The 23,785-nt window shown below is 39.0% G+C and overlaps 1 protein-coding gene across 1 annotated transcript in view; it reads left to right on the top strand.

The window, feature by feature from the left end:
• The window catches only part of LOC104919268 (copine-9), a 72,831-nt gene that overhangs the window by 24,523 nt on the left and 24,523 nt on the right, over nucleotides 1-23,785 (top strand). The window contains exons 5-9 of the mRNA XM_019266396.2: nucleotides 711-750; nucleotides 3,054-3,133; nucleotides 21,099-21,162; nucleotides 22,415-22,518; nucleotides 23,485-23,589. Coding sequence (XP_019121941.1) covers nucleotides 711-750; nucleotides 3,054-3,133; nucleotides 21,099-21,162; nucleotides 22,415-22,518; nucleotides 23,485-23,589 — 393 coding nt within the window. The remainder of the gene's footprint in view (nucleotides 1-710; nucleotides 751-3,053; nucleotides 3,134-21,098; nucleotides 21,163-22,414; nucleotides 22,519-23,484; nucleotides 23,590-23,785) is intronic.

The following is a 23,785-nucleotide window of genomic DNA, read 5'->3' as shown; positions in this document are numbered from 1 at the left end:
ATGCTTTTCTTTGTTTTGTAGGAATTTACTGACCAGCAACAGATAGCGTAGCCCTGATGATGGCACAGTGCCACATAGTACTCCATAAATCCCACTGTGAATTCTTCATGTTCCTCAGTAAAGCAGTCCCAGTGGCTAGTTAGTTAAGCAAGAACATGTAAAACATGTTCAACTGACACATTCAAGTTATATTAATGTCCCCTGCTTTGATTGACAGATAGGTGCTGTCACAGGTTTCATTCAGCCCACCTTAGCTCCACCAATGCTTCATGTCTTTGCCCCCACACACTAAGCTTCACATGCAGCTCTTCTAAACCCTCTGGGTGACATCACCTTCAATGTTTTTTATTGTCTATGGATTCCTACTTGTTTAACAAGAGCTAGTTGCCTCCTCTAATCTCTAGCCCCTAAGTCATGCCAACACATACTGGATCAGGGTCTCCACTTGACGTGCTTACTGGGATTAATACAGTACCTGCAGTATAATTGGAGAATTTGAAATGTTAGTCCCTCACACTACTTGTTACTGGGAAACTATTGTACTGTAATGTGTTACTCGATAATACATAACTAAATGATTAATAGCAAATAAAAAATGAATCAGGATAATTGGTGCACGGGTAAACAGACTAACATGTAGTTACGCTAAATCTCTTCAAGCCACGTGTCGCAGGTTCTTCCAATTCTTACCACCCATTTATTTCTCTCAGGTACAATGTGGACTCGAGAAGCTGTAACATTTCCAAACACGTAAGTACAGTATGTCTAACTCAAATGACAGTTTTGACTCAGCGCTCCACAACTGCCATCAGCCCCCGAATGTTCCACATTGTATGCAGCGTACTCATACTGTTAAAGCTAATGTACAGTGAATGAGTGAAGCAGCTGATGATGATTCAGCATGAATAAAGTCTATAATTTAGTCTAGGATTTAATAAAGTGTAAGTCTGTCCTGTGACAAATTCTTTTTTTCTTTTCTTAACAAATCAACTCGTGGATGAACAGAAGGTGAGTGCTGTATGCAGATTGTAAAAATTCTCACGAGTCCTGGCTTTCATTTTTTTTATTTTTTCCAATATATTTCAGTGTCACTGTCTCTGTTTGTCTTTGTGTTTCATTCACTTTAATTTGATCATATTTTTCTCCCATTCTTTCGTCTCATTTCATTAAGGACAAACACCATCAGCTCCCATCCGGAAAGCCTCATCCTCCCCATAGTGTTGTTCCCTGATTTAGTCTGTCTGCATTTTATCATTCGCTCAGGTAAAGCACCTTTCGTCACTCCACTTCAAAGTGATAGCAGCTGTTGTTGTTTGAGACAGTGTACTACGGCAGCTTGTGCATGTCAGGACATTTACACTAGCTACACACACATTCAGTCTTTGGGACTCGCACCTACACCTGCTCGCGCCCACACATGACAAGCATCAACACGTAGCGCTCTGCCCTTGTTTCTCTGCAGTTTTAGTGTTGTGTCATCTCGCTGCTTTTTTATGTTGTCGTATGTTTTGTTTTCTGTGAGCTAGTTGTAAACTGCAAAATCTGTTGTTCAATGAAAATGCAAATTGAATGTTTTTCTACTACGAGGCTTTGCTTTATGCACAGCGTGATCCTTATAAGAATAATCAATAGGTCAAGGAGCACCTGAATAATGCAGCCCTGCTACAACTTCCTGAGCTTGACCTAGATGGGTTAATGCATGCTTACATAAAATGTGGAATCAAACCCTGATTTTAAAACTTCAATAAAAGAAGATTAGACTTTAATTGAACTTTAATAACTTTAATGTATCCATTACTATCCCATTTGGTTTTACAGTCCTTCACAATTCCTGTTGAGCCTATTACTTTTAGTGTTAACCCTGTTTACTAGAATACTTAAGGTCCAGAAATGTGTAGAGTAATTGGTTTAGTGTTCATGTATTTTAATGGGCCGGTTCCCCCGTGCTACCTCTGAACTCATATGTTAACCCTGACTTCTGAAATAAGCACACCATGGTGTCTCAGAGAGTGTAAATGTAAAAGAAAATCACACCATGGCTGCCTCATTATTAAATATATTAGTAATATAATATACAGTAGATAGTCAGGTGCTCATATGAAGATTGAAATTGAGTTAACTCTTTGGGGACCTTTCTTTCTAAACTTTAACACCGTGGTGTAATATCAAAGTTGTCGGGGACAAACTTCACAGTTCCCTTTCTGTGCAAGAATACATTCTTCAAGTTTAGTAGAGCTTTATCTCCTTTACAGAAATCTGCATGTGAATGCACAATCTGTAAGTGAAGGACTAAGATTTTGGCACTGGAAGTATTTTGGTTTCTGTTTTTGTAGTCTAAGATATATTAACCAATCATGTTTGAGTGTGCTTTGTTTGTAATAGTCCACAAGGAGAACACATTGGCTGAAATACAGTCTCTAGTTATCGTCTGACAACGATTTAGCTTTTCATCAGCTTTTTGAAGTTATCTGCATTCATACGCAGATATGGATTATTATCTATAGAGATAAGAAATGTGTCTTTCTCATCATTCTTCTGTATCAAATTACTAATTGGACTGCAGAGGAAGTCTTAGCTGTTATCCATGTTCCAGATATCTGCTGGCTACACCAGAGGTCCAGAAACATCGGCTTTTACCAGAGGCTAAATCTTATTCAGGCGATAGCTGCTGGGTTCCAATATGTGTGTGTCTTCTACAGTTCTACAGAGTTCCCTCTTTGTGTGTGTTTCACAGTGGTCCTTTAAGTTATCTTCAAACATATTCACATTCCATCCTTTTCGCTTTAAACATCTCAAAATACTCAGTCTTAACAGTATTGGCACTGAGTATTGGTTACCATGGAAAAGAGTTGAATTATAAAATTTAAATATGTAATAAAACATCTAAACAAGTAATGACAGTGTAAATATAATCTAATTAGACATTTCAAACATAATCTGGGTTGATTATACTTACAAAAACCCGATCACATGTCTGCAGGTCACATACTTCCTGAACCATCTGTTGGCCCTGTTGTGCAATTAATTCTCTCTCTTCTATCTTTTTCCCTCCTAAGGACTTTCTGGGCCAGACCTTCTGTACTCTTGGAGAAATCATCGGCTCCACAGGGGGGCGGCTGGAGAGGCCCCTATCGTAAGTCCCTCAACATCCTAACGTCTTATCAATTTGTCATTGATACAACATCTGTTGTATTAATCAAGTTAATGTGCTTTTTTTGTTTGTTGAGGTGTTCATGATAGAAATTGCACACAAAAAAATTGCAAAGTGAGAATTAAATGTGGATAGACTCACTCAGGTTCAAACAGCCTCATGTATTATATTGTTAAATTAGAGTGTGAGCGAACAGATCAACAGAGCTGTTGGAGTGGTGTTGAGCTTTTTTTATTTATTTTGCACAAAAGCAACTGAAGTGTGCGACAGCGTTGTTGTTTTTTTTCACACAGTAAAAGAGAGAATATTGTACATTTATTGCAAACACAACACAACAACTTTTATTGCACCTGCAGTGTTAGATAACACACTGTATTCTGCAGAGAGAAAGGAGATAGAGAGGTCAGAGAAGTCATGGTCCAGACTTGAACCCATTTTATTCCAAATACAAGGTAATGTATCCCCCCCGTATCTGCCTATACACCGTGAAGCTCATCATACAGGATGCCGGGTGTAGAGCAGCGTATTCATCACAAGCTGTATAATATCATCTGAACAAGCGTAACTGCTGCACAGCAGCTCATTTGCCTGAATGAGTAACAGCAAACACTATTTGATTGGTTTGTTTTTTTTCTGTTTAGTTTGTAGCTCCGCTGTTGGAAGGTGAAACTTTCTCAATTGTTTTTGCAGTGAAAATTCAAATAATCAGTTACAGTATCGGATATGTTTCATACATTTTTGACTGTAGAGACAAACTCTATTGATTTCTTCAATGGATGCATGAGGTGATTTGAAACACTAGGCAAAAATAATCTAATTGGCAGAGTGAATTTATTAATAGACGAGGGGAACATAGAGCATGAGGGATGTGAAGAGGTTGATGATTCTTTTGCGAGGCTTTGTTTGTGAGGTGCTTCTCAGCGATGTGCTGAATTTGTCAAAGACAACCAAGCAAGTGAGCTACTCTGAGCTATAGAAACAGTTCAGTATGAGTGTGAGTAAGGATACCATGTGCTCACTCCTAGGACTGAAACTTAACATTATATTCATATTGATTAATCCGCTGATTATTTATTACTAATACACAATTTATGTTTTCAAGTTTTGCCTGTAAAATGTCCGGATACTACGTCCATGTTTTATACTGTCTATGCACTGCACAAATATAACTGAGATGGATGAAAATATTAGTTTGGTAGATATTTAGTGATAAACCAACCACCTGCCAATGTTACTAAATGAAAAGTTAAGTGGTCGCCAAAGTTATCATGTGTTTATGACATACATTTTATGTGTTGAACATTCAAAAGTTGTTCAGACATTTCACTTAAATCAACAAGTGTCCACCTCTACTAAAGTTATTGGGGTATATCATCTGGGAACCAGGAATGTCTGTACAATGTTCAGAGCGAATCCATTTAGTACATGTTGAGATATTTCACAGGATAAATGAAAAGTTTGACCTGCTGGTGGCATTAGAGTCATTAAAGTCCTTAGATTCATAATCTGGGGACCACGAATGTGTGTGGTGGACTAATCAACTGACCAACAGATAACGACATTGATGTCCCGAGAGCCGTATGTAGGATGGCTTAATATATGAATTCTTTAACTCAAGGACCATTTAATAGTTTTTTTCAGAGCTTCCAACCACATCTTCCAGTCTTTCTCAGCAGGAAGGGGTCTCTCACCTTTTGGCTGTTTATGCAACCAAGTCGTGTACTTTACATAACATCCAAGCTATCTCTGTGACAACTGATCAAATTACATCCATTGAGAAATGGTCTGAAAGTTCTGGAAAACACTATCCTCAGTGGAGTTAAGTTTCCTCTTCCTGCTACTGTTTCCATGGTCACAAGCTAACTTTCAGACTCAAATCATTTGCATTTTATATTCTATTAACATTTTCACCAGAGTTTCTCGCTGCTGTCCAACTTTGCTAGGCAAGTCATTTTCACTCCCAAAAGCTTCTTTGGCATTGCTCGTGGAGTTCTAGCTCAATAAACAGCTTTGCCTGAACTAACGCTTGTATATTTAATACTCCAATCTGTCAACAACAAGTCCGTGGGGGTTTGTAGAGTTTTTCCATCTGGTAGTACAGTATATGAATTACTGCCACTGACTTTAGCGTGACACTGCACTTAGAAAGCTTATCATGGTCAGACAGACCAAACAATCAGCTAGTTATGGTCCACTGTCAGCCCGAATGCCACAGTGCTGGGGAGCTAGGGATGGAGAGGAAAACAGTAAGGGAGTGATGAGAGAGAGAGAGAGAGAGATGAATTAAGTCTTTTACATTTTGGCAACGTCGGAATTTAAAGTGAATGTGATGCCAAGGCCTGTAGACATAAACACATAAAATACAAAAATAACCATTAATCCCAACAACAAAGTGATAAATTATTTAGGCAGACATGCAAGCCATAATTTTGACTCAGTTAACAGCCTTTTTTTTAAGCATTTAGCGTGTCTCCTTTTAACCCTGCAAACTCTGTCACATGCAGACACGCACACAAATGTTGGCAACGTTGAGGTGATTTATAGATTTATGTCCCCCTTTTTTAATTAAACAGACTTTAATGACAGGGATGATTACTCACACTCATCACAAATCTGCCATAAGTTCCATGTGATTAATCATCTTTTCACTGTATCCATAAATGGAATTCACCTTGAGGAGAGAAATTGTAAAAATGATATAAATGAAAGGTTACATACAATAAGACCCCAGTCTGAAGGACTGTCATAATGACTTATTCTGTGATGAATGGAGGACAATGGAGCTTAAAGACACTGACAAGGGGGGTATTCTAACACTGCAAAGATAAGAGCCCAACCTATCCATCAAATGAAGGTATGAAGAAAAATGCTTTCAGCAAAATGACAGCCAAAAATATGCAGCAGCATGTGCAAACGTTTGAAATCTATATTTGCTCTTTTTTATTTCTTGAATGTATTTTTTCAATCAAAAGAAAGAAGAAGAAGAAGTCTGTTGCTCTCATGGCTTGTGTTTGTTGCAAAAATAATCAGCTTTATAGCATAAAGACACCTCAAGGAGAGAACAAGTGGTGTGATGTAATGTGACTTTGCCATGGTTATTATGTGACCAGTTAAAGAGCCATTAAGCTAAATGTCAACTGAAATGACAAAAACAATATTTGCCATCAGATGCTGAAGTGGGATTTGGAAAGCAAACATTGCACACCAACGCCTGTGTTAAAAAATAATGGCTTATTAGCTGTAAAGTGCTCCAAAATAATGGCACCAGGTGCCATTTGGTTCTGGGCAGGTATCATTCAGAGGGGCTCATCAGAACTTTAACACTGAAAACAGCTTCCTGTTGTGGGTGGAAACAAACACGATGACAGCAGCAGGAGTGAATCACAGTAAAGTCGCAGGTCGTAAAAAACAAAACAATGAGCTAAAATATGGGAATATGGTGAGACTCCCACTATATATGGTCATGTGACCTTTTGTAATGTAAAAATATATAGTTTTAGCTCTATATAGTTAGATTTGTGCGTGTACTGTAACAAAAAGAAAGAAATGTTCACTGTGGCATATTCTGTGCCAAAGTTGTACCGTAATGTACAATGACAAATATCAATCTGAAACTGGCATTGTATTTTCCATAATCCCCTCACAAAGCTTTTTTCCCTTTTCTTTCTCCATTGTTCGCAGCCATGAAAACAAAATCCTAAAATACCTGAGACAAAAATACCTGCTGGCCTCAGTTCTTTCTTTCTTCTCCTTTGAAAGACAAATGTTTTCAATTTGATAAGAACAGTCCAAACAAGCCAGCAATACAGATATGTAATTGTGACATTATTCCCTAATGATCCCTTAATACACCTCACGTCCGTGGCTTTGTCACAAAAACACCTTTTCTTCACCCCCCCCCTCCAACCCCCCTCCGTCTCCACCACAAGCCGAGCTGTTTGGCTCTTGATGGCCCGAAAGATTTAGCAAGAATCAAAATGAAAGGAACTGAAGGGACCGGATATACAATAAGTGTTTCTGAGGGGGGAAAAAGGCTAAAAATAAAAAAGGGAAACAAAACAATGAGAGACCAACAGAGCACAATCACTATTCTTCCCATATGGTCAGTGTCTCCGATGGCTGCCTGCAGGGAATAGACAGCTGTCTGGAGCTTCTGATAGATCAGACACAGCAAAGCCCAGGGGGAGAAGCAAAGGAGGATGAAGGGAGAAATGGAGCTAAAGGAGGGGTAGAAAGAGGTAGAGAGGTATTTGAAGGGTGAGACAAACTCAGTAGACAAGGGAAAGAGGAGGGATGGAGATGCGGAAAGGGAGCGAAAAAAAGCGTTAAAAGTGGTTCTAAAAGGTGTAAAGGATTGAAGAAAAGAGGAGGATGGAGGTAAGATAAGGTAGTTGGTGTGATGGAAAAAGGGAGATAGATGCAGGGTTTTGTTCCCGAGGCAGAAAGAGATAGATTTGTGTTTACTTTTCCAAAGTGCGAGTTATCTCAGTACAGTATGTGCTGTCATTTCAATCAATCTTTGCACCTGTGGTTAGCTGTGAGAGCCTATAAGACAACACAGACACAGTATATAAAAAAACTTACATTGATTTTTTTTTTTTTGTTTTTCTGCATTTGATGGCATCAAAAACACAGACGCACAAAGAGTCTAAAACATATATGGCTCTGGTAGCCTCCACATGTAGGTGGGTGTATGATTTTATAGGTCAACAGTTTTAGAAACGGGCTTCATGCTGCGTGGCAAACTAAGCACTCCTTTCCACTTACCTGTGTGTTGCCATGGTAACCAAGGGGGGCTATTAGCCGAGGCGGTAAAGGTATAACAATGATCCAAAAAACAGCATTTTGAAGAAATAAATGGGGGAGCAGGCAGGATATATTATATGGACACCCATACAGTTCCACCACATATTGTACCGGAGGTATTTTTAAACTGGAATTGATGTTTGTCCGGAGCCTTTCATACATATAAAGTATGTATTCACCCATATACTCTTGGAAGCAGAGCAGTGCAGCATGAGCAAAAACTTTTTAACTACCACATCATCACCACTTGCGGTTGACAAGCAAGCAAAAACCAGACAAATTACCCATTTGTAAATGTAATCTAAAAAAATGAGGCTGGTTCATTAACAGTCCCACAGGCCGCCGGGCGCCCAGATGTAGATTGATGAGGTGAATAGTGGACTAAACAAGCTGTCCGCAGGGATGGTTATGTTGCTAGGTGTATGACGCCAAACCAGCGCGTGTCATGAAATTATACCTGTCTGGATTTCACCACAAGACATTGGTCAGTCTGTCGGTGCAGTGTGTCACAGGGCAGGGTGTGTAATTGGGTCCAGCTGGTGGGATGTCTTCTGCTCTGTGGCTGATGTCAGATGGACAAAGACCAACGCGCACACACACACACACTCACATGTAATACCACAAACTTTTGGCAAAAGCAATAAATTGACAGCCACAAAACTACAACATATTTTCTGCCCTGTGAGAGGTAGCAAACAGTGGCAGATTGCAGGCAGGGTTCTGTTACTGTTACAGAGCTGCTGCTGGTGGAGGAGGCAGATTTGCAAATGCTGTCTTATGCTGTTGCAATACACTATAATGCTGACAGACAGGTAGGAACACATAGTTAGAAAGTGACTTCTGCTGTATTTAACTGTGACCAAGGTCCAGATTTTCTTAGGTTGGGATGAGATGTCAGTTTTGTGTTGTATTACAGAGCCATCTGGGTTGGGCAATCCGATGATGTATATGATGTCAGTTGACAAAAAATTATATATCCATTTGATATATCTTGGTCTCTCAGGCTATTGTGGGCAATGTTGAAAATCAATAACAGTATTGGCTTTATAGCGATTGTAGTGGCATGGCTTTAGGGATGGAAATGTCACACTATCAGTGTGTCAGTCCACCATTTTGGTCTTGACTCAAACATAAACCCTAATGACTTTGGTGATCCCCCGACCTTTCCTGCAGTGCCACCAGCAGGTCAAAGCACTCACTTATGCAGTGATCTTAAAATCTGCATCTTGATAACTTAAATGATCCTCTGACTTTTGCTATAGTCCCACCATGACATTGATATTTGTGGTTTTCCAGTGAAATGTCTTGACAACTATAGTTGAATTGTCATGGAATTTGGTTTGCAGAGTCATGTTCCCCTTGGGATGAATTGTAATAACTTGCGTGATCCTTTAACATTGTGCCATCATCTGGTCCAAATTTTGAAGCACAGCTATGCCTAAGAACAGAACAGTTTCACGCAGCCACTGGTGTGATTGTAGACTCTTATTATATCATTTTTTTTTGCTGCAAGGCGATACTTTGGATACTGGACTGTTGGTATTTGTCCACACAGTTTTTCATGAAGTGGTAAAGCTTGCACTATTCTTGCTTGTGAGTAACTGAGCCTTTTTTTTATACCCATCCATGGTACTATCACCTGTTACCAATGAACTTGTTTAACCATACAATGTTCCAATGTTTTTTGAGTATTACACAACTTTGCCATTCTTTTGTTGCATGTGTCCCAACTTTTTTGGAATGAGCTGCAGGCATTAAATTTAGAATGAGACCTAACTTTACCAAACCAATGGCAGTATAGATGAAGGGCATTTACACCGTCCAGAAGCAAAGACCTCACAAGTAGTATTGGATTCCTAAACTTTTTAGGTTTAATTCTGTTTATTTTGTTTGGCTCTTCAGAACTACACTACACTTACCTCTTGACATTGTCACACAAAACTTTGTACATACTAGTTGCATTTTGAGCCTTCAGCCACAGACATCAGGGGTCACAGCTGAATAAATCCCAAAATACAGCATGACACCCAAGTAGCAGAAATTACTGCCCAGTGACACCAAACACAGACCTTGACTTCACCTTAGTACAATGGTGGTGTCCATGGATGTCTCAAACAGGAAAGGAAACAAGGTATTCCCCCTGTCAGACCCACACTGAGTGTTCTTGAATTAATGCAGAGAACCTCTGAGAGTTCAGGGAGTAGATTGTTTTCAACAGCAACCTCTGCACTTCACACTCTTGCAGCAGTGCCCAGAGAATACCTCAGGGAAAACGGTAGCAGATACACCAAACGCATGTTATACTGAAGTGCATTCCCAAGACCCCTTGATTATCTGTGACAGGGTAAAAAGCTGGCCCACTGGAGAAAGTTAATATGGTGAAGCTCTCGTTACAAACTGACATAACACAGTCTGATCAGATGAAATTATCTAGGTCAAGGGGTACTCAAATAAAACTCTTAGAGGTCTACTTTCCAAATATCCACAGATCCACAAGGGTGAATGAAGTCATGGTAGTGAACTGTGACGGCAGTTTGTCAGTGATTAAATCCTGATGTGGTTCCGCCTGTAGAGTGTGTGAGATCAAGGTTATTTAGTCTGGGCTTTCAAGTTCAAATAGCTATCTACTATAGAATAGTTAGCAAGCCTGCTGACCTTTAAAGGTCATGATTTCCATCGCCACCATTTGATTTAGATGATTTAGTTGTTCTTAGTTGCCATTACATTTTCCAAAATACAGAGTAGCCAAGACTCAATGAGGTTTGACGTACTAGTGACATTATTTTTTTACGTTTACTTTTCAAACTAAAATTCCAGTCTTCCTGTCTCTCTTACTGTTATCTCTCTTCCTCACACACACACACACACACACACACATCAGTGTTGTCATTGTCTGTCCCCTGTGGTTGGTGTCCTACAGAACAGTCACCTGCCATCTGGTGTGGAGGTTCAGATCTCATCTGGCTTGCTCTGCAGTGACAGGCACCAAGACAAAAAACTTCTTCTGCTCCTGCTGCTCTTCTTCTGGAGAGAATGTTAAACCTTATCAGCCCAAATATCTAATATGTGACCCTGCTGCAAATGTGATTTAAAATCTATAGTTATCCTTGTCCGTGTCAAATTGCTAGACTTCTTTGATTTCATTCCCGCTGTTAATGTTAAAGAATATGTTCAGAGAAGGAAACTATTCTTTGTCTTTTCAGTTCCGATTTTCCATTGAAAAAATATCAGCCTCCACTGCAACAACAGATGGATCAGCACAGAGATTTACAACTGTGTATCTTCCAACTGGCAGGAATTAGTTGTTACTTTGTCTTGTAAACCAAAGATATGTTTGCAGTTGGCTCTGTTTGAAATTATTGTGGAGCTTGTTTCATGCTTGCCAGCTTTGAGCATCTTGGCAAATAATGTGACAGTGTTGTTCTGTAACAGCCACAGACAACACCTCTAATCTGTTAGCAACACCACTTGTTGAAACAACAAAGGATTTGGAGTAGGAAGATAGAGGTTTTGGATAAGATCATTAGGAGTGAGTGATGACATTTTGCAAGGAGAGGGCTTGGATCTTTCATATTGTCTTGTTTCTCATGTCATGCTGCTCGTCAAAGCCGTAAATGAACATCAGAATAATGGTGGAAGCAGTAATAGTAGACATGAAGTAATCAGTGTTCATCATCGTTACTGTAACTTCAAACCAGCAGTAAGAAATGAACTATATACAGAACCTATAAAATCTTGCACAGCTGATAAACTGATGCAGTAGATAGAGGCATCAACCGAGACCATTTCTACTTTAAAATACCATAAATATTTTATTGCCCACAGTTTATCATACTTACCTGTTTTTGACTCTTTTTAAAAGATACAGAGTACTTCTACCACCTGAACACAGCATCCTGCTGCACCACATTCTGGCTGCCTCAGTTGCAGTTTCAATATCTGAAAACATTTCAGAAGTATCTGTACCTTAGCAGCTACATTCATAACATGACATTTTTGTATTTATACATTTAGTAGTTATAATATGATGCTAACTATATAGGTAGGTAGAGTACCTTTCAAAACAAAGTTACATAGTGTTTTATAAGAAAAACAAATAATACAAGTAGATAGAATCTAATACAGAGATAAAAATAATAATAATAATAATTTAATAGAGGAAACTGTCAGTCAGTCCATACAAACTCAGGAAATGAATTTCACAAATGAGAGGATTGTAGCAAAGGTCTGGTCACCCTTAGTGACAAGTCAATTTAGAAACCATTAGTAGGGTCTTGATAGTTCAAGGCTTTAGAAATCTAAAATCAATTCTCAAACTCTCAGGTGGTCTTGTACCTCTGTATGCGTTAAAGCCTGACAGTAGGTTGTTGCAGTCTTTGGATGATTCACCTGCTGATACCAGAATAAAGTGAGTTGCAATTGTCATGTCTGGAGGAGATAAAAGCATGAATAACATGATCTCAATTGGATAAAACACGACTGTACCACTTTAATCACCATTAGCATCAAAAGACAACTCTTAGTCTAAAATAACAGCCATTATTACATAAAACCTCCAGACTAAATGAGAGATAGTTAATGCTGCGGGTGCTGAAGGGTCAGAAGGGGGCATTATAATGGCACATAAAGACAACAGAGCAAGGTAAGAGCTGTGTGTTAGACGCTTAAGACACAGACTCGGCTACAGTAGAATGACAGTGGACTGTCTTCAGCAGGCACGGTGGCGCTTAGACTGACCCTGTGGGGCAAGTTTTCCAGAGAATATAAGAACTTCCAGGATACAATTTAAGAATTGGTTCAAGATCCTTTTCTTTAGTAAAATGAAACATGAAGTACTTTAGCAGAACATTTTTACAGTTGACCTACATTCTCCTGTCACACTCTTTAAAGGACAATTCTCTCTGGGTATTAGCATTTCTCAGGCTGGCTTTAAGAGGTCCTCATCATTGATGATTGTTGGCAGCTTGACAGACAATGATTTCTACTCATTTTCAGTCATTGAGAGAATGTATCTCTTTGGAAACATGTTATGCTAGCTTGTGCAGACTGACAAACTCCAAAGAGAGTTTTAAAAACTGGCTAAACTAGCACCAATGAGCATACATACAGCCAACCCTTAATGCTCTCCGTAGAAGCTGGTGTTACGGTACTCTCTCCATACAAAAAGAGTGTCTCTTGTTGTGAATCTGTAAATGTCAAATGGTGTCTCATGTCACATACATTGCCCTAGGTTTCACCTGACCTCAGGCTCTGTCCTGTGTTGGGATCAGTCAAGGCTGCCAAGGGTGCCATGCCCAACAAAAAAAAGTTGGGCATTGAATTCTTGGACCGATCCAGCACCCCACATTCGGTCAAACACCACATACAGTAGCACTCGTATACCCCTCACATCACCCCGACGCATGACAAGTATTATTGACAAGTGTACCAGTGCATGTGGACTAGCGCTTTTAACAGACGTAGCTGTGGACTACACAAAATGCATACTCAGGTAGTCTACAGCCTTGTTCCTTCCTGTCCTGTAGACGTTGAGGGTACTGCAGCCCCTGCAGCAAGCATGTCTTTGATTTTTGCTCATCTAAAATACAACAACTTGTTTTGGCTTTGCGGCGACATCTGACATGAGGGGGAGAGCTGGTGCAAGCCCAGTAAGAAATGTGATTGGGCCAGCCAAGTGTCATTATATAAAAATGTTTCAAACATTTCACAGTTAGCACCACATATGCCTGATCTGGCAATGTGTAACTTTGGTCTCCAGTTTGGGAGACTACAATGTTTTCTGTTTTTTCCTCTAATCTCTTCCAGCTGCTCCGCCTTAAATTTCTGTGATTTACACAGTTTACTGATGGAAAGTTAAGTAAAATCCTACGAAATGTAGCTGCTGTTAGCTAGTTAGCTCAACTGTACTGGCTATAGGCGCTCAGACCACCAGGGAATATCTGTGTTTATATTGGTAGCATAGGAGCTTTGGACCTCCGGGAACAGGAGTCCATAAATGGGTTAAGAGTGGCCTTGGAGAGAGATGCCAACAAACAGATAGGTTATTAGGTTTAGGAGGAATTACAGAGATAGGGGAAATTGCGCAGACTGAATAAAATGTATAAGAAATTAGTTTAGTGGTTAGGGGATAAACATGGGGAGAATGTGGAGTAAACTGATTTAAAGAGTCCCAAGGTGAACTGACCTTCCTGGTATTCTGCAAGAGAGTCATTATTCAACATCCATTTTTGAGCCATTGTTAAATATTTCTAGATAAAACATTTTAAACTAGTGATAGCAATAACAGTACTACAATACTAGAACAGATAAATATTTAACAAGTACAGATAATACTAGTTTGATTAGTAACAGCAGTTCAAGATAGATGATGTTTCTTCTTCACAACGTACATAAACAAGACAAAGGACACAAAGGACTGATGCTGTTCATGTCATATGATAATGAAGATTCCAAATGAATATAAACTACAAAATAGCAAAATGAGTCATTATTATTATTATTGTAAATGCTACAAAAGTGTTTATGGTATCAAGATATTATTTTTGGATGTTTTCAAACTTGTTCCAGATGAATAGAGGCCAGGTATTCATCACCAGAGGCAAGTGAGCAGTGAAGCAAGTGGAGCAAATGCACCCCACGTTATTCAACGAGGGGTTGCAGAGTTATGGTTTTACTACCCAACTTTTTGTCTTTTCAAAATAAACTTATCACACAGTCCTCAAAATCAGGTGGTTATATTTAAGCAGCCTACACTATCTGAATGATCATTTTATTTTTTTTTTAGCAACTGCCAAAAATACGTTATAGAAAAAATTAACATTTCCAGTTGAATGCTTCTCTGATCATTGCCATGCATGCGGTAATTTGCAGTCCAAACAGGAGTCTGTTCACAAAGCTGAGAAAGCTGCAATCAGAAGGTTAAAAAAAAAAGAACCTAGACAAGACAGGCTAGCGTATGTTGAATGAACCTGCATGGCCAAACTTTTTCTAAAACTTTTCTAGCTTCGTTAGATCGCTGATTGGAAAGGATTCAACTGAGGAAACAAAAGAATCAAAGAATCAGCTCCAGTGTTATGTTTCTGGGGGAGGATAGACACTTATGCAAGTCAGCAGTGATCGAATAATGAGGACAGCTGCTGATCTGTGTAAGGTGCAGGTATGACGTGATGAGATGTTTCAGAGGCTTTTCAGTGGACTGAAGCTGCATTTTAACTTCATGCTGCTGCGATGCCTGCATCCACAAACAAGCTGGGGAACTAATCTCTTTCCGAGGTGAGCTAATCTGGTGAAATCACATTCTGCATTGTTTGGTCAGAATGAAATATTGGCACACTGAGCTGTTAGATAGTACCTGAGTCACAGAGTCTGACTCGAGCCATTATTGGCTAGATTCCCAGAAGAAGAAAAACAGGCCAATAAACACATGCATGGCCCTCTGTGAACTTGTCAAATGGCAGCTATGACCCCAAGGTTAACCAGTGTTCTGTTAAGAGACTGTACTTCATATGTCACTTTGTTAATAACAGATGGCTGCTAAGCTTGCTGTGTTTTCTATGAGCAGCTTAAAAAATATCTCACGGCTGCCTCACTTTGATGGTATTTTGTGTAGGTATTGTGGAAGATTTTGCAAAAAAAAAAAAAGAAAAAAAAAATCCAAATCCATAGACGTGAACTGGATTACTCTTTTGCACCTTAGAGCGATGCAAACACATCTTGAAGACAGAGCTCTATCAAGTCTCTGTGGCCTCAGATGTATCTCATGATGAGAAACAGCCCAGGATTAAATACTTGTAATATCTAGCAGAGGAACAGCATGTCATTATTATTCCGTAGCCAGTAAGCAAGTCAAGGCTCGGACACATACTCCAGGGTCCAGGGAGTTCTTGTATCCAGTGGGGTAGCTGGCGGGTGTGCAGTTAGACACAGCGTAGATAAATTCATAAATAATTCTGTCGCTGTAGCAGCCTGCTACAGCTGGCGGGCAGCGTGAGCGAGAGAATCCATTGACTTCAAAACTACGTCATGGAAGGCTGTGGATTTATGAGACATGGCACACAGACGGCGTCATCAGATTTTGATTTCCCGCTTTCCTCTTTGGACTAACGTCAAGTTTTCCTACATGATTACTTCTTTTTTCTCGGTTTCTTTCAGATAATGGTCCTTTGATGGGGCTGTTTTGCTGCAGTCTGCTTTATTGTGACACTGAACTGGGGCACAGCTGAAATATTCAGGGTCAGAGAACAGCAGCTCTGCCTCCTGGCTTTGCCTCAGGCCGCCTGTTTTCCAAAAAAAAAGTTTGATTTGGACACCACTGTGACATAAGGCACACGGGACACCAAACAAGCACACAAAAAAAGAATAAATAAATCATTACTTGTAATGAAAATTGCAAAAGCCTTCATTTATTTTCACTTTCGTGCCCATGACATTATTCAAATCCAGCTGTACTGAATTCAAAATTTGTAGCCTGGTATATTCTGCACCATTTTAATGCAGTAATGTGCTCTGGACATAATGGCATATATTCATATTTTATGGTATGTGTGTGTTTCTGTGGAAAAAGGGACTCTGGATATCGTGGCCCAAACACATTGCCGTACAATTTGACTTGGCTGTCACTGGAGCTGTCAACTGTGAAAAACAATGGATGTCTCTCATCGTACTTTTTAAAAGCACAGTTGGTTATAGTTTACCTCTCCTCTCTAGACTTAAAGGTCCAGTGCGTTAGATTTAGAGATTTAAGGAATTCAATATTTATTTAACTATGTTTTATTGAATTTCAGATTCCGCTCGGTCCTTCACACTGCAGATTAATGAGAGACTGTACCCTGTGAATCAACAAGTAATGATGGAAAACAGAAGAGTTCAGTGACTAGTTGATGAACGTTGGTGAAAGGTGATATTGTTGCATTGTGCACTGTGGATATATTAAAATAGTCCAAAATTCTAGAGCGGCTGTATTCACAAGCAAAACAACAGCATTGGTCATATCAAACACATGATATGAATGTACTGTATGTTTATGTGACAAACTTATCGAAAGGTGCACTAACTTTGCCTTCATCATCTGGTGAGTGTGGCTCAGGAGTTAAGCAAAGTTAAAGAGTGAAGTAATCAGGTGCAAGACCACAGAGCGCCATGAGGGTGATTACCGTAAAACTTCTAATAGAAGCTGAGCTCCAATTAAACACCGTCCCTTTTGCTGGCTGTATGTGGTTACATATTTTAACAAATAAATATAGGTCTGGTTTTTAAAGAAGCTCTTTGGATGTCTAAAAAATAAAACATAAACTCCCCTTTGGTTAGCCTGCTCGAACAAGTTCTAACCTGCTTATATCATGAATGTTAAAATAAACTTTTATCATATTTGTTTCGATTTCCAGCTATTCAATTATTCCGTTTTTTCAAAAGCCACGAGCAGCCAAGTATGATTCTCTCAGAGTTACCATCCTGTTAAACCAGAGATATGAAGGCAAGGTGGTGACTCTCTATCTTTGAAGCAGTGTAAGTGTTCACCGATTAGAAGGAGCAAAATGTCTTTTTCAAAAAGATTAATCCAAGTTGTGAATATGTGAAGGCCATTGCTCACCATCTACTAACTTTGTCAAATGAAGACCACATTTTAAGTGACATAACGACAGTAACCTTCAGCTTTCATCTTTCTCTCCTAGAGCCCGATCAAATCAATCAAATCAAATATAGGCAGGTTGAGTTCAGCAAATAAAAGCCTAACCCTAATGAACGTTTGACATTTGTGTTTAGTCTTTGTTGGTTGTCTTGTTTTGTATAATTTGAAATTGTGCTCAACTGTTGAGGAAAGTGAATATGGTAATGCTTTAGAACACAGCCATCCACAGTACAGTGTATTTACATATTGAGTATAAATATATATGTTTTATCTACCAGAGGACACTTACACAGTGTATATGCACACGTATATCCCAGTTAACCATGAACTTGCCAGTTGAGTACCTAACAGATTGTTAGGGCTGGAAAGAAAATCCTGAACAACTGTGAACATAAAGAAACAATTTCAGCTCTGTTTTCTGCTTTTATACTAACTAACTAACCATAATACTCATTGTGTTTGGGCTGTGTTTAGATCTTAATGAACTCACTTTGTTAATTATATTGTTGGTGCTGTATTTCTTACTGCAGCATCCAGTGTGAAAAAGAGAAAGCAGAACGTACAAAATTCAAATATCTTTATGATATAATACATGTATACAATAGCACTTACTTTAATTATTGAGTTTTTGTTGATACTACTTAAAGCTTTATATTTATCTAATCATCATATATCTGATCTGGTTCCAGTGTAAATAACAATTCACTAAATGTATTATTGTAATTGTGTTTATTATAGAGGGATTTGTGGGTCGCATATCACTTTACTCTTGTCAGTGTCAAATAGTTTGTATGCATGCTAGTTAGTTTTTATTTCCAGTCTGCTCCTTCATACAAATTGCATGTTTGGAATAGAAGAACACTGTTTAATATTCATTTCAGGTTGGTTTTTATTTTATGAAAATCCATCTAATATAAGGATGTTATGTTTAATTCAAACATATTTATATGTCGGCTCCATGCCAACATCATTTCTGTCTGAGGCTGTCCGGGCTCTCTCTCCCTTCTCTCATCTTTCTTTCAACCCTATTTTTCATCCCCGTGTGTCATTTCTTCTTCCTCTCTCTCAGCCCCCCTCTTCTTCCCCCTCCTCCCTTCATCTCTTTTAAACTCATCTTGTGATTCAGGAAAGTATAATGAAGCAGCAGCCAAGCTTGGTCCTTTTGTGCCCCGACTGTCACAAATGTACCCCTCATTTTTCTTCTCACACTCCCAATCTGTCCCTCCTTTTTCTTCTTCCCAAGTCAACTCTATAGACATCCACCCTCTGCTCTCTTTTTGTTCCAGTTTTTCTTTTGTGATGGTGAAGTGGACATTGTCCCGACCCCCCCCCCCCCCCCCCCCTCTCCACCGCAGTCAGTTTAGTCTCAGGACTTCAAATTTAATGGGAGTTTAAATGGGAGGGAAACAAAAGCAAAGGAAAAAAACCAAAAAACTTTACATGCTTAAAAATATCCTAGAAAAGAAAAGTGTGTGATAGAGTGAAAGAGACACACACCTGAACACAAATTGGTTTTTGTGTGTGAATAATTCCTCTAATGGAACAATTTAAATATAAGAACATATTCAAAATTATTTACAGAGTCTAAAGCTGTTCTAAAGCTTTAACAAATGTCTACAGCCACTCGCTGTAACACATTACTGCTTAAGGTGGAATACAACAGGTCTTTTCACAGCAGAGATTTCACTTTGTCTAAGAAGGAAAAGCACAGGTGTTATCAATAGCATCAAGGATGTCCTTGTTGTATTCAAATGTTTCAGTTGGCGATGACAGCGTGTCAGTAAGTGCATTTCCATCCTCCTGCTTTATGTACATTTGCAATTTAATCATTAAACAAAAAAAGACATTTGAAATAAAAGAAGTGAAAATATTTCGAGAGATTTTGCATTTGGCTGAAGTCGTAGTTGGTGCATCAAACTTGGTAAATAAATGATGATGCACATGAAAAATGTGACTGAAGTACAGCTTGTGCCACACTGGAGAGATGTAAGATGGCGGCAGATGAAAACATCAGATCTGTGTGTAGTGATGAGGAGATGAGGCGTCACCATCCTTACATTAATATATGAAACGAACATGCAGTAAATGTTATATTTCCTCCACGATTTCCACTTGATTTTGGTTTTCTTTGTCTTGTTTGTCTTCTTTTACAATGGAGAATTATCTCTGTATAATTTTTATCTGTTGTTTGTGTTTATTTATTGGCTTTTAGTTATTTGGATTTTCTGTAATTTCTTTCTTTCCAAGTTTCCAAGTCAAACTTCTAATCATCGTTGTCTGTTTTTGTTTTTTACTTTCTATCTGTTTTAAACCTGTTTCGTGAATTTGGGCTGCATACTGGTCTAAAAACAGCTTAGAAATGATGTTGCTTTTAGTATTTACACCCGACAGTGCTGACAGAAGGTGCACAGAAAGCAAACAAACAGAAAGACAGGGAAGTAGCAAAACATCCAGTAAGCAGTTAGCACATATAGATTCAAACAAGGCCGGACTTTAATAGTAAAAAAGTTAAATAAGATGTAATGGTTTTATGTGAAAGGAAAGGTATATTTGGCCTGAGGGACACATATACTATAGTACATTTTGTTAAGAAACAATTGCAAACATAATTCTGTTTACAAAAATCACTTTTTTTCACTTTTGATCAAAGACAAAACACTTCATTTTACTCACGAAAAGCTGAAAAAGCAATAAAGGTTGTGGAAAAACAAAAACAAACATAAATAAAAACTAATAAATGATGGGTTATGGTTTGTTTTGTTTCTCGGTTCAGTACATTCAGAGATTTTAAAGCTGCATCCTCACTCGGTCTGGTTTGACCAGTGGGCTTATTGTGACTAAAGATCATGTAAGAAGTGAGATCTGCTTCAACTACCACAGTATAATATGCCACATATTTCATAACACATAATTTAAAAGAAAAAACAATTCTTCTGGTATCAAACATATATTTATATTCAGTTCACTTTCTATCTAGACTTTTGGTTCAATATGCTGGACTGGTAGGGAAGAGCTTGACTCCTCCATAGTTACCAGCTGAAGCGTTTAACCTCCAACTGCTGCAGTGAAGCTCCTCAGTGGCCACATTGTGATGGGTAGCTGCCAGAATTTCTACTCAGAGAAATTACCCTGTTAAAAAAGCGAGTCATTTTATTTAACTATTGCTGCACCGGCTGTTAAAGGTGTAATTTTAAAAAAGCATGCAGAGTGCATAAGAGGCCTGATGATCAAATGTGAATCTTAAAAAAGGAAATTAATGACTGTGTCCAAAAGGCACACATCTTTTTCAGAAATGACGTTAGAAAGTAAGTGCAGAATTGCAAATGTGAGGTTTTTTTTTTCTTTCTTGCAAATATGACAATCTACATGCTGGGCTGTCACCTATCACAATAACAGCCCATAGCTATGAATGACATCTGCTTGGCAATTGTATTATTTATGTTGCGCTACAATTATCCTCCTTCTCAATGGCTCTCTGTGTCTCTCGCTCTCTCTCTCTCCTTTCGCTCTCAGTGGGATTCCAGGAAAGAAGTGTGGAGCCATTATCTTTACTGCAGAGGAGCTCAGTAACTGCAGGGTCAGTACACACACACACACACACACACACACACACACACACACACATTCAAACATGCACACAAACTAAGTGCAATGTTATCATATTGCCTGCATTTTTCTTAAATTATTATTATTCATCCTGATACCGTTGTTGTAATATCTTGCAATCCTCTCCCCCTCGCGCACAGTCACACACACACACACACAGAAGGAAAATATTTAATGATGGGACAATCTTTCAAAAACACATGTGGAAAATGTGAAATGTGAAAAATGTGCCCACGTTTAATCTGTAAATGACTTCACTAGGACCTCCGCCCCCGAGTCGATTTTTTTTTGCAGTGCTAATAATAAACACTTGATGTTGTGTACCCAGACCTCCCCACACTTCTCTCAGTGTGTTCAGAATTAACTGTCAAGATGTTGTCCTGCAATGAACTAAGTGATTTTTCACTTCCATTTTTGCCATTTCCCTGCCACAATGATATATTAATGCCAACCAGCAGTCAGATGCTAACACAATTTGCTTGTGTTTGTCTGTGTGTGTGTGTGTGTGTTGGCTCCAGAGACCATTATGTGAACAGGTTTATCTTGGTCATGTTTACCATCGTTACTCAGGGAGGTTTAGCTCATGACAAGTACCAAATGCTCCACAAAAATTTTGATAAGTGTGTGTGTGTGTGTGTGTGTGTGTGTGTGTGTGTGTGAGTGTGTGTGTGTCTGTCAATAATAAGCTTAGATTTTCCATGATGCTTTCCTACTAGAGGCAATGACTAAAAGGCCTCATTAAGGGCTATTATCTATGTATCTATGTGTCTGTCTGTCTGTCTGTCTGTCTGTCTGTCTGTCTGTCTGTCCTCTCTTGTCCCATCCACCACAGTAGCAGGAATAACACAGTTCCTCATTAACTGCTCTAACCATTCATTCATATGTATGAAGCCATTTCCCCTTCCACTCTGACTATATTACAGACAGCCTATAATAAAATCCAGTTCTCCCACTTATAAAGTCTGTAATTTAAATCAAACTCTGCATTGCAATCACTGTTATCAACACTGGTTCATAACTCTTTCCACTGCCGGTGTTTGAATCTGATCATTTGCATTTTTTAGTTTTTACACCGAGCGGCTCTCGGTTGCAAGATTATGGCACCCACGTCCCAAACCTGAGCCTTCATCGCTAAAAAATGAGTTACTGAAGACAGGAACCTAGAAATGGAATTTCAAAATAAGAGTGATTATACTGACGTTTATCTAAAACTTCTCTCTCAGGATATTGCTACCATGCAGTTGTGTGCCAACAAGCTGGACAAGAAAGACTTTTTCGGCAAGTCGGACCCCTTCTTGGTTTTCTATCGGAGTAATGAGGACGGAACGTGAGTCGGATCATTCAGGGTGGACTCAACTGTTCACCTATGTTACTTTTCTTTTCTTTTTTTTACCACTGTTATGCCCAGGAAACACTAGCAATATGTTTTTAATGGAGTATGTAAAAAAAAATTGTACCTCATTGTCTGGAAATGAAGCCTGAAATTAGTCCCAAAGTGAATGCAAAATAGCCAAGAGAGACAACAGTTTGTTTCATTGTCACTTCAAACCAACTTTTTTTTTTTTATCCAGGCCTACCTGTATACACAACCTTCAATTTTAAGAAAGCAAATCATGCTGTGAGTGAAATCTGACCAAAGAACAGAGAGAGCAGGTCTCTCTCTCTCTCTCTTTTAGGCCATTGTGGTTATTTTCAAAAAAGTCCCTGATGAAAAAATATTCCAGTATGAGGCAAACAACAGAAATCTTTGTTTCCTAAAAGAAAACTTTATGTTAAACAGTTTGTGCATCATTTTATTTATAACATTTCACTCGAATGAATATGTTTAGGAACAGCAGGAGATGTCTGTTACAAGTTATTTCTATATCCCCAAGTGGATAAAATATACCATTAGGGTACTGCTGATCGAGTAGATTTGTTTGTATGGAAGGTGTTTAATGAGCATTTTGGATGGGAGGACTGCATAAAGTCTTGTTTCCTATACAAATAAACTTTTATGTATGTCTTGATCCTAAATCACCCTTTGAAGTTTATCTCAGCCTTTAAGATTATTACCTCATTCCACCGCTCAGCCTTGGAGAGATGTTTGTAGCAAATAAAACTCTGCGAATCTGCCGTCTCCTCCAGATATACTTAGACAGATCTAAAAGAGACACAACAACCTACAAAGCAGTTTGTAGCACTGCGGAGGAAGCTGCAGATCAGTCATGTCGGATTATCTTCACAGGTGCAATATGAGCAGTATCAATGCGCTCTCCCTTTAATGGCCTTGTGTCTGTTGTTTTGCTGGCAGGTTCACCATCTGCCATAAGACAGAGGTGATTAAGAACACACTGAATCCGGTATGGCAGCCCTTCACCATCCCTGTTAGAGCACTCTGCAATGGCGACTATGACAGGTCAGACAACATTTTACACAACTCTATTATGATTCTGAATCCTGATTTCCACTGCTGTTGACACAAGTGACATAATGCCCCGTGTCCTGAAGTAGGGAAACCCATGAGGTGGAGACAGACTCTTATGTGGATGACATCACCTGTTGCTGGGGCGGTCAGAATAATGCCAGCAGTCGGTCATGGTGTCCCAGGGACC

This window comes from Larimichthys crocea, chromosome XV (genome assembly GCF_000972845.2).
Source record: "Larimichthys crocea isolate SSNF chromosome XV, L_crocea_2.0, whole genome shotgun sequence".
NCBI classification, from domain to species: Eukaryota; Metazoa; Chordata; class Actinopteri; family Sciaenidae; genus Larimichthys; species Larimichthys crocea.
Note: the sequence above shows the minus strand (reverse complement) of the source record. Positions and strands in the feature narration are given on the sequence as shown.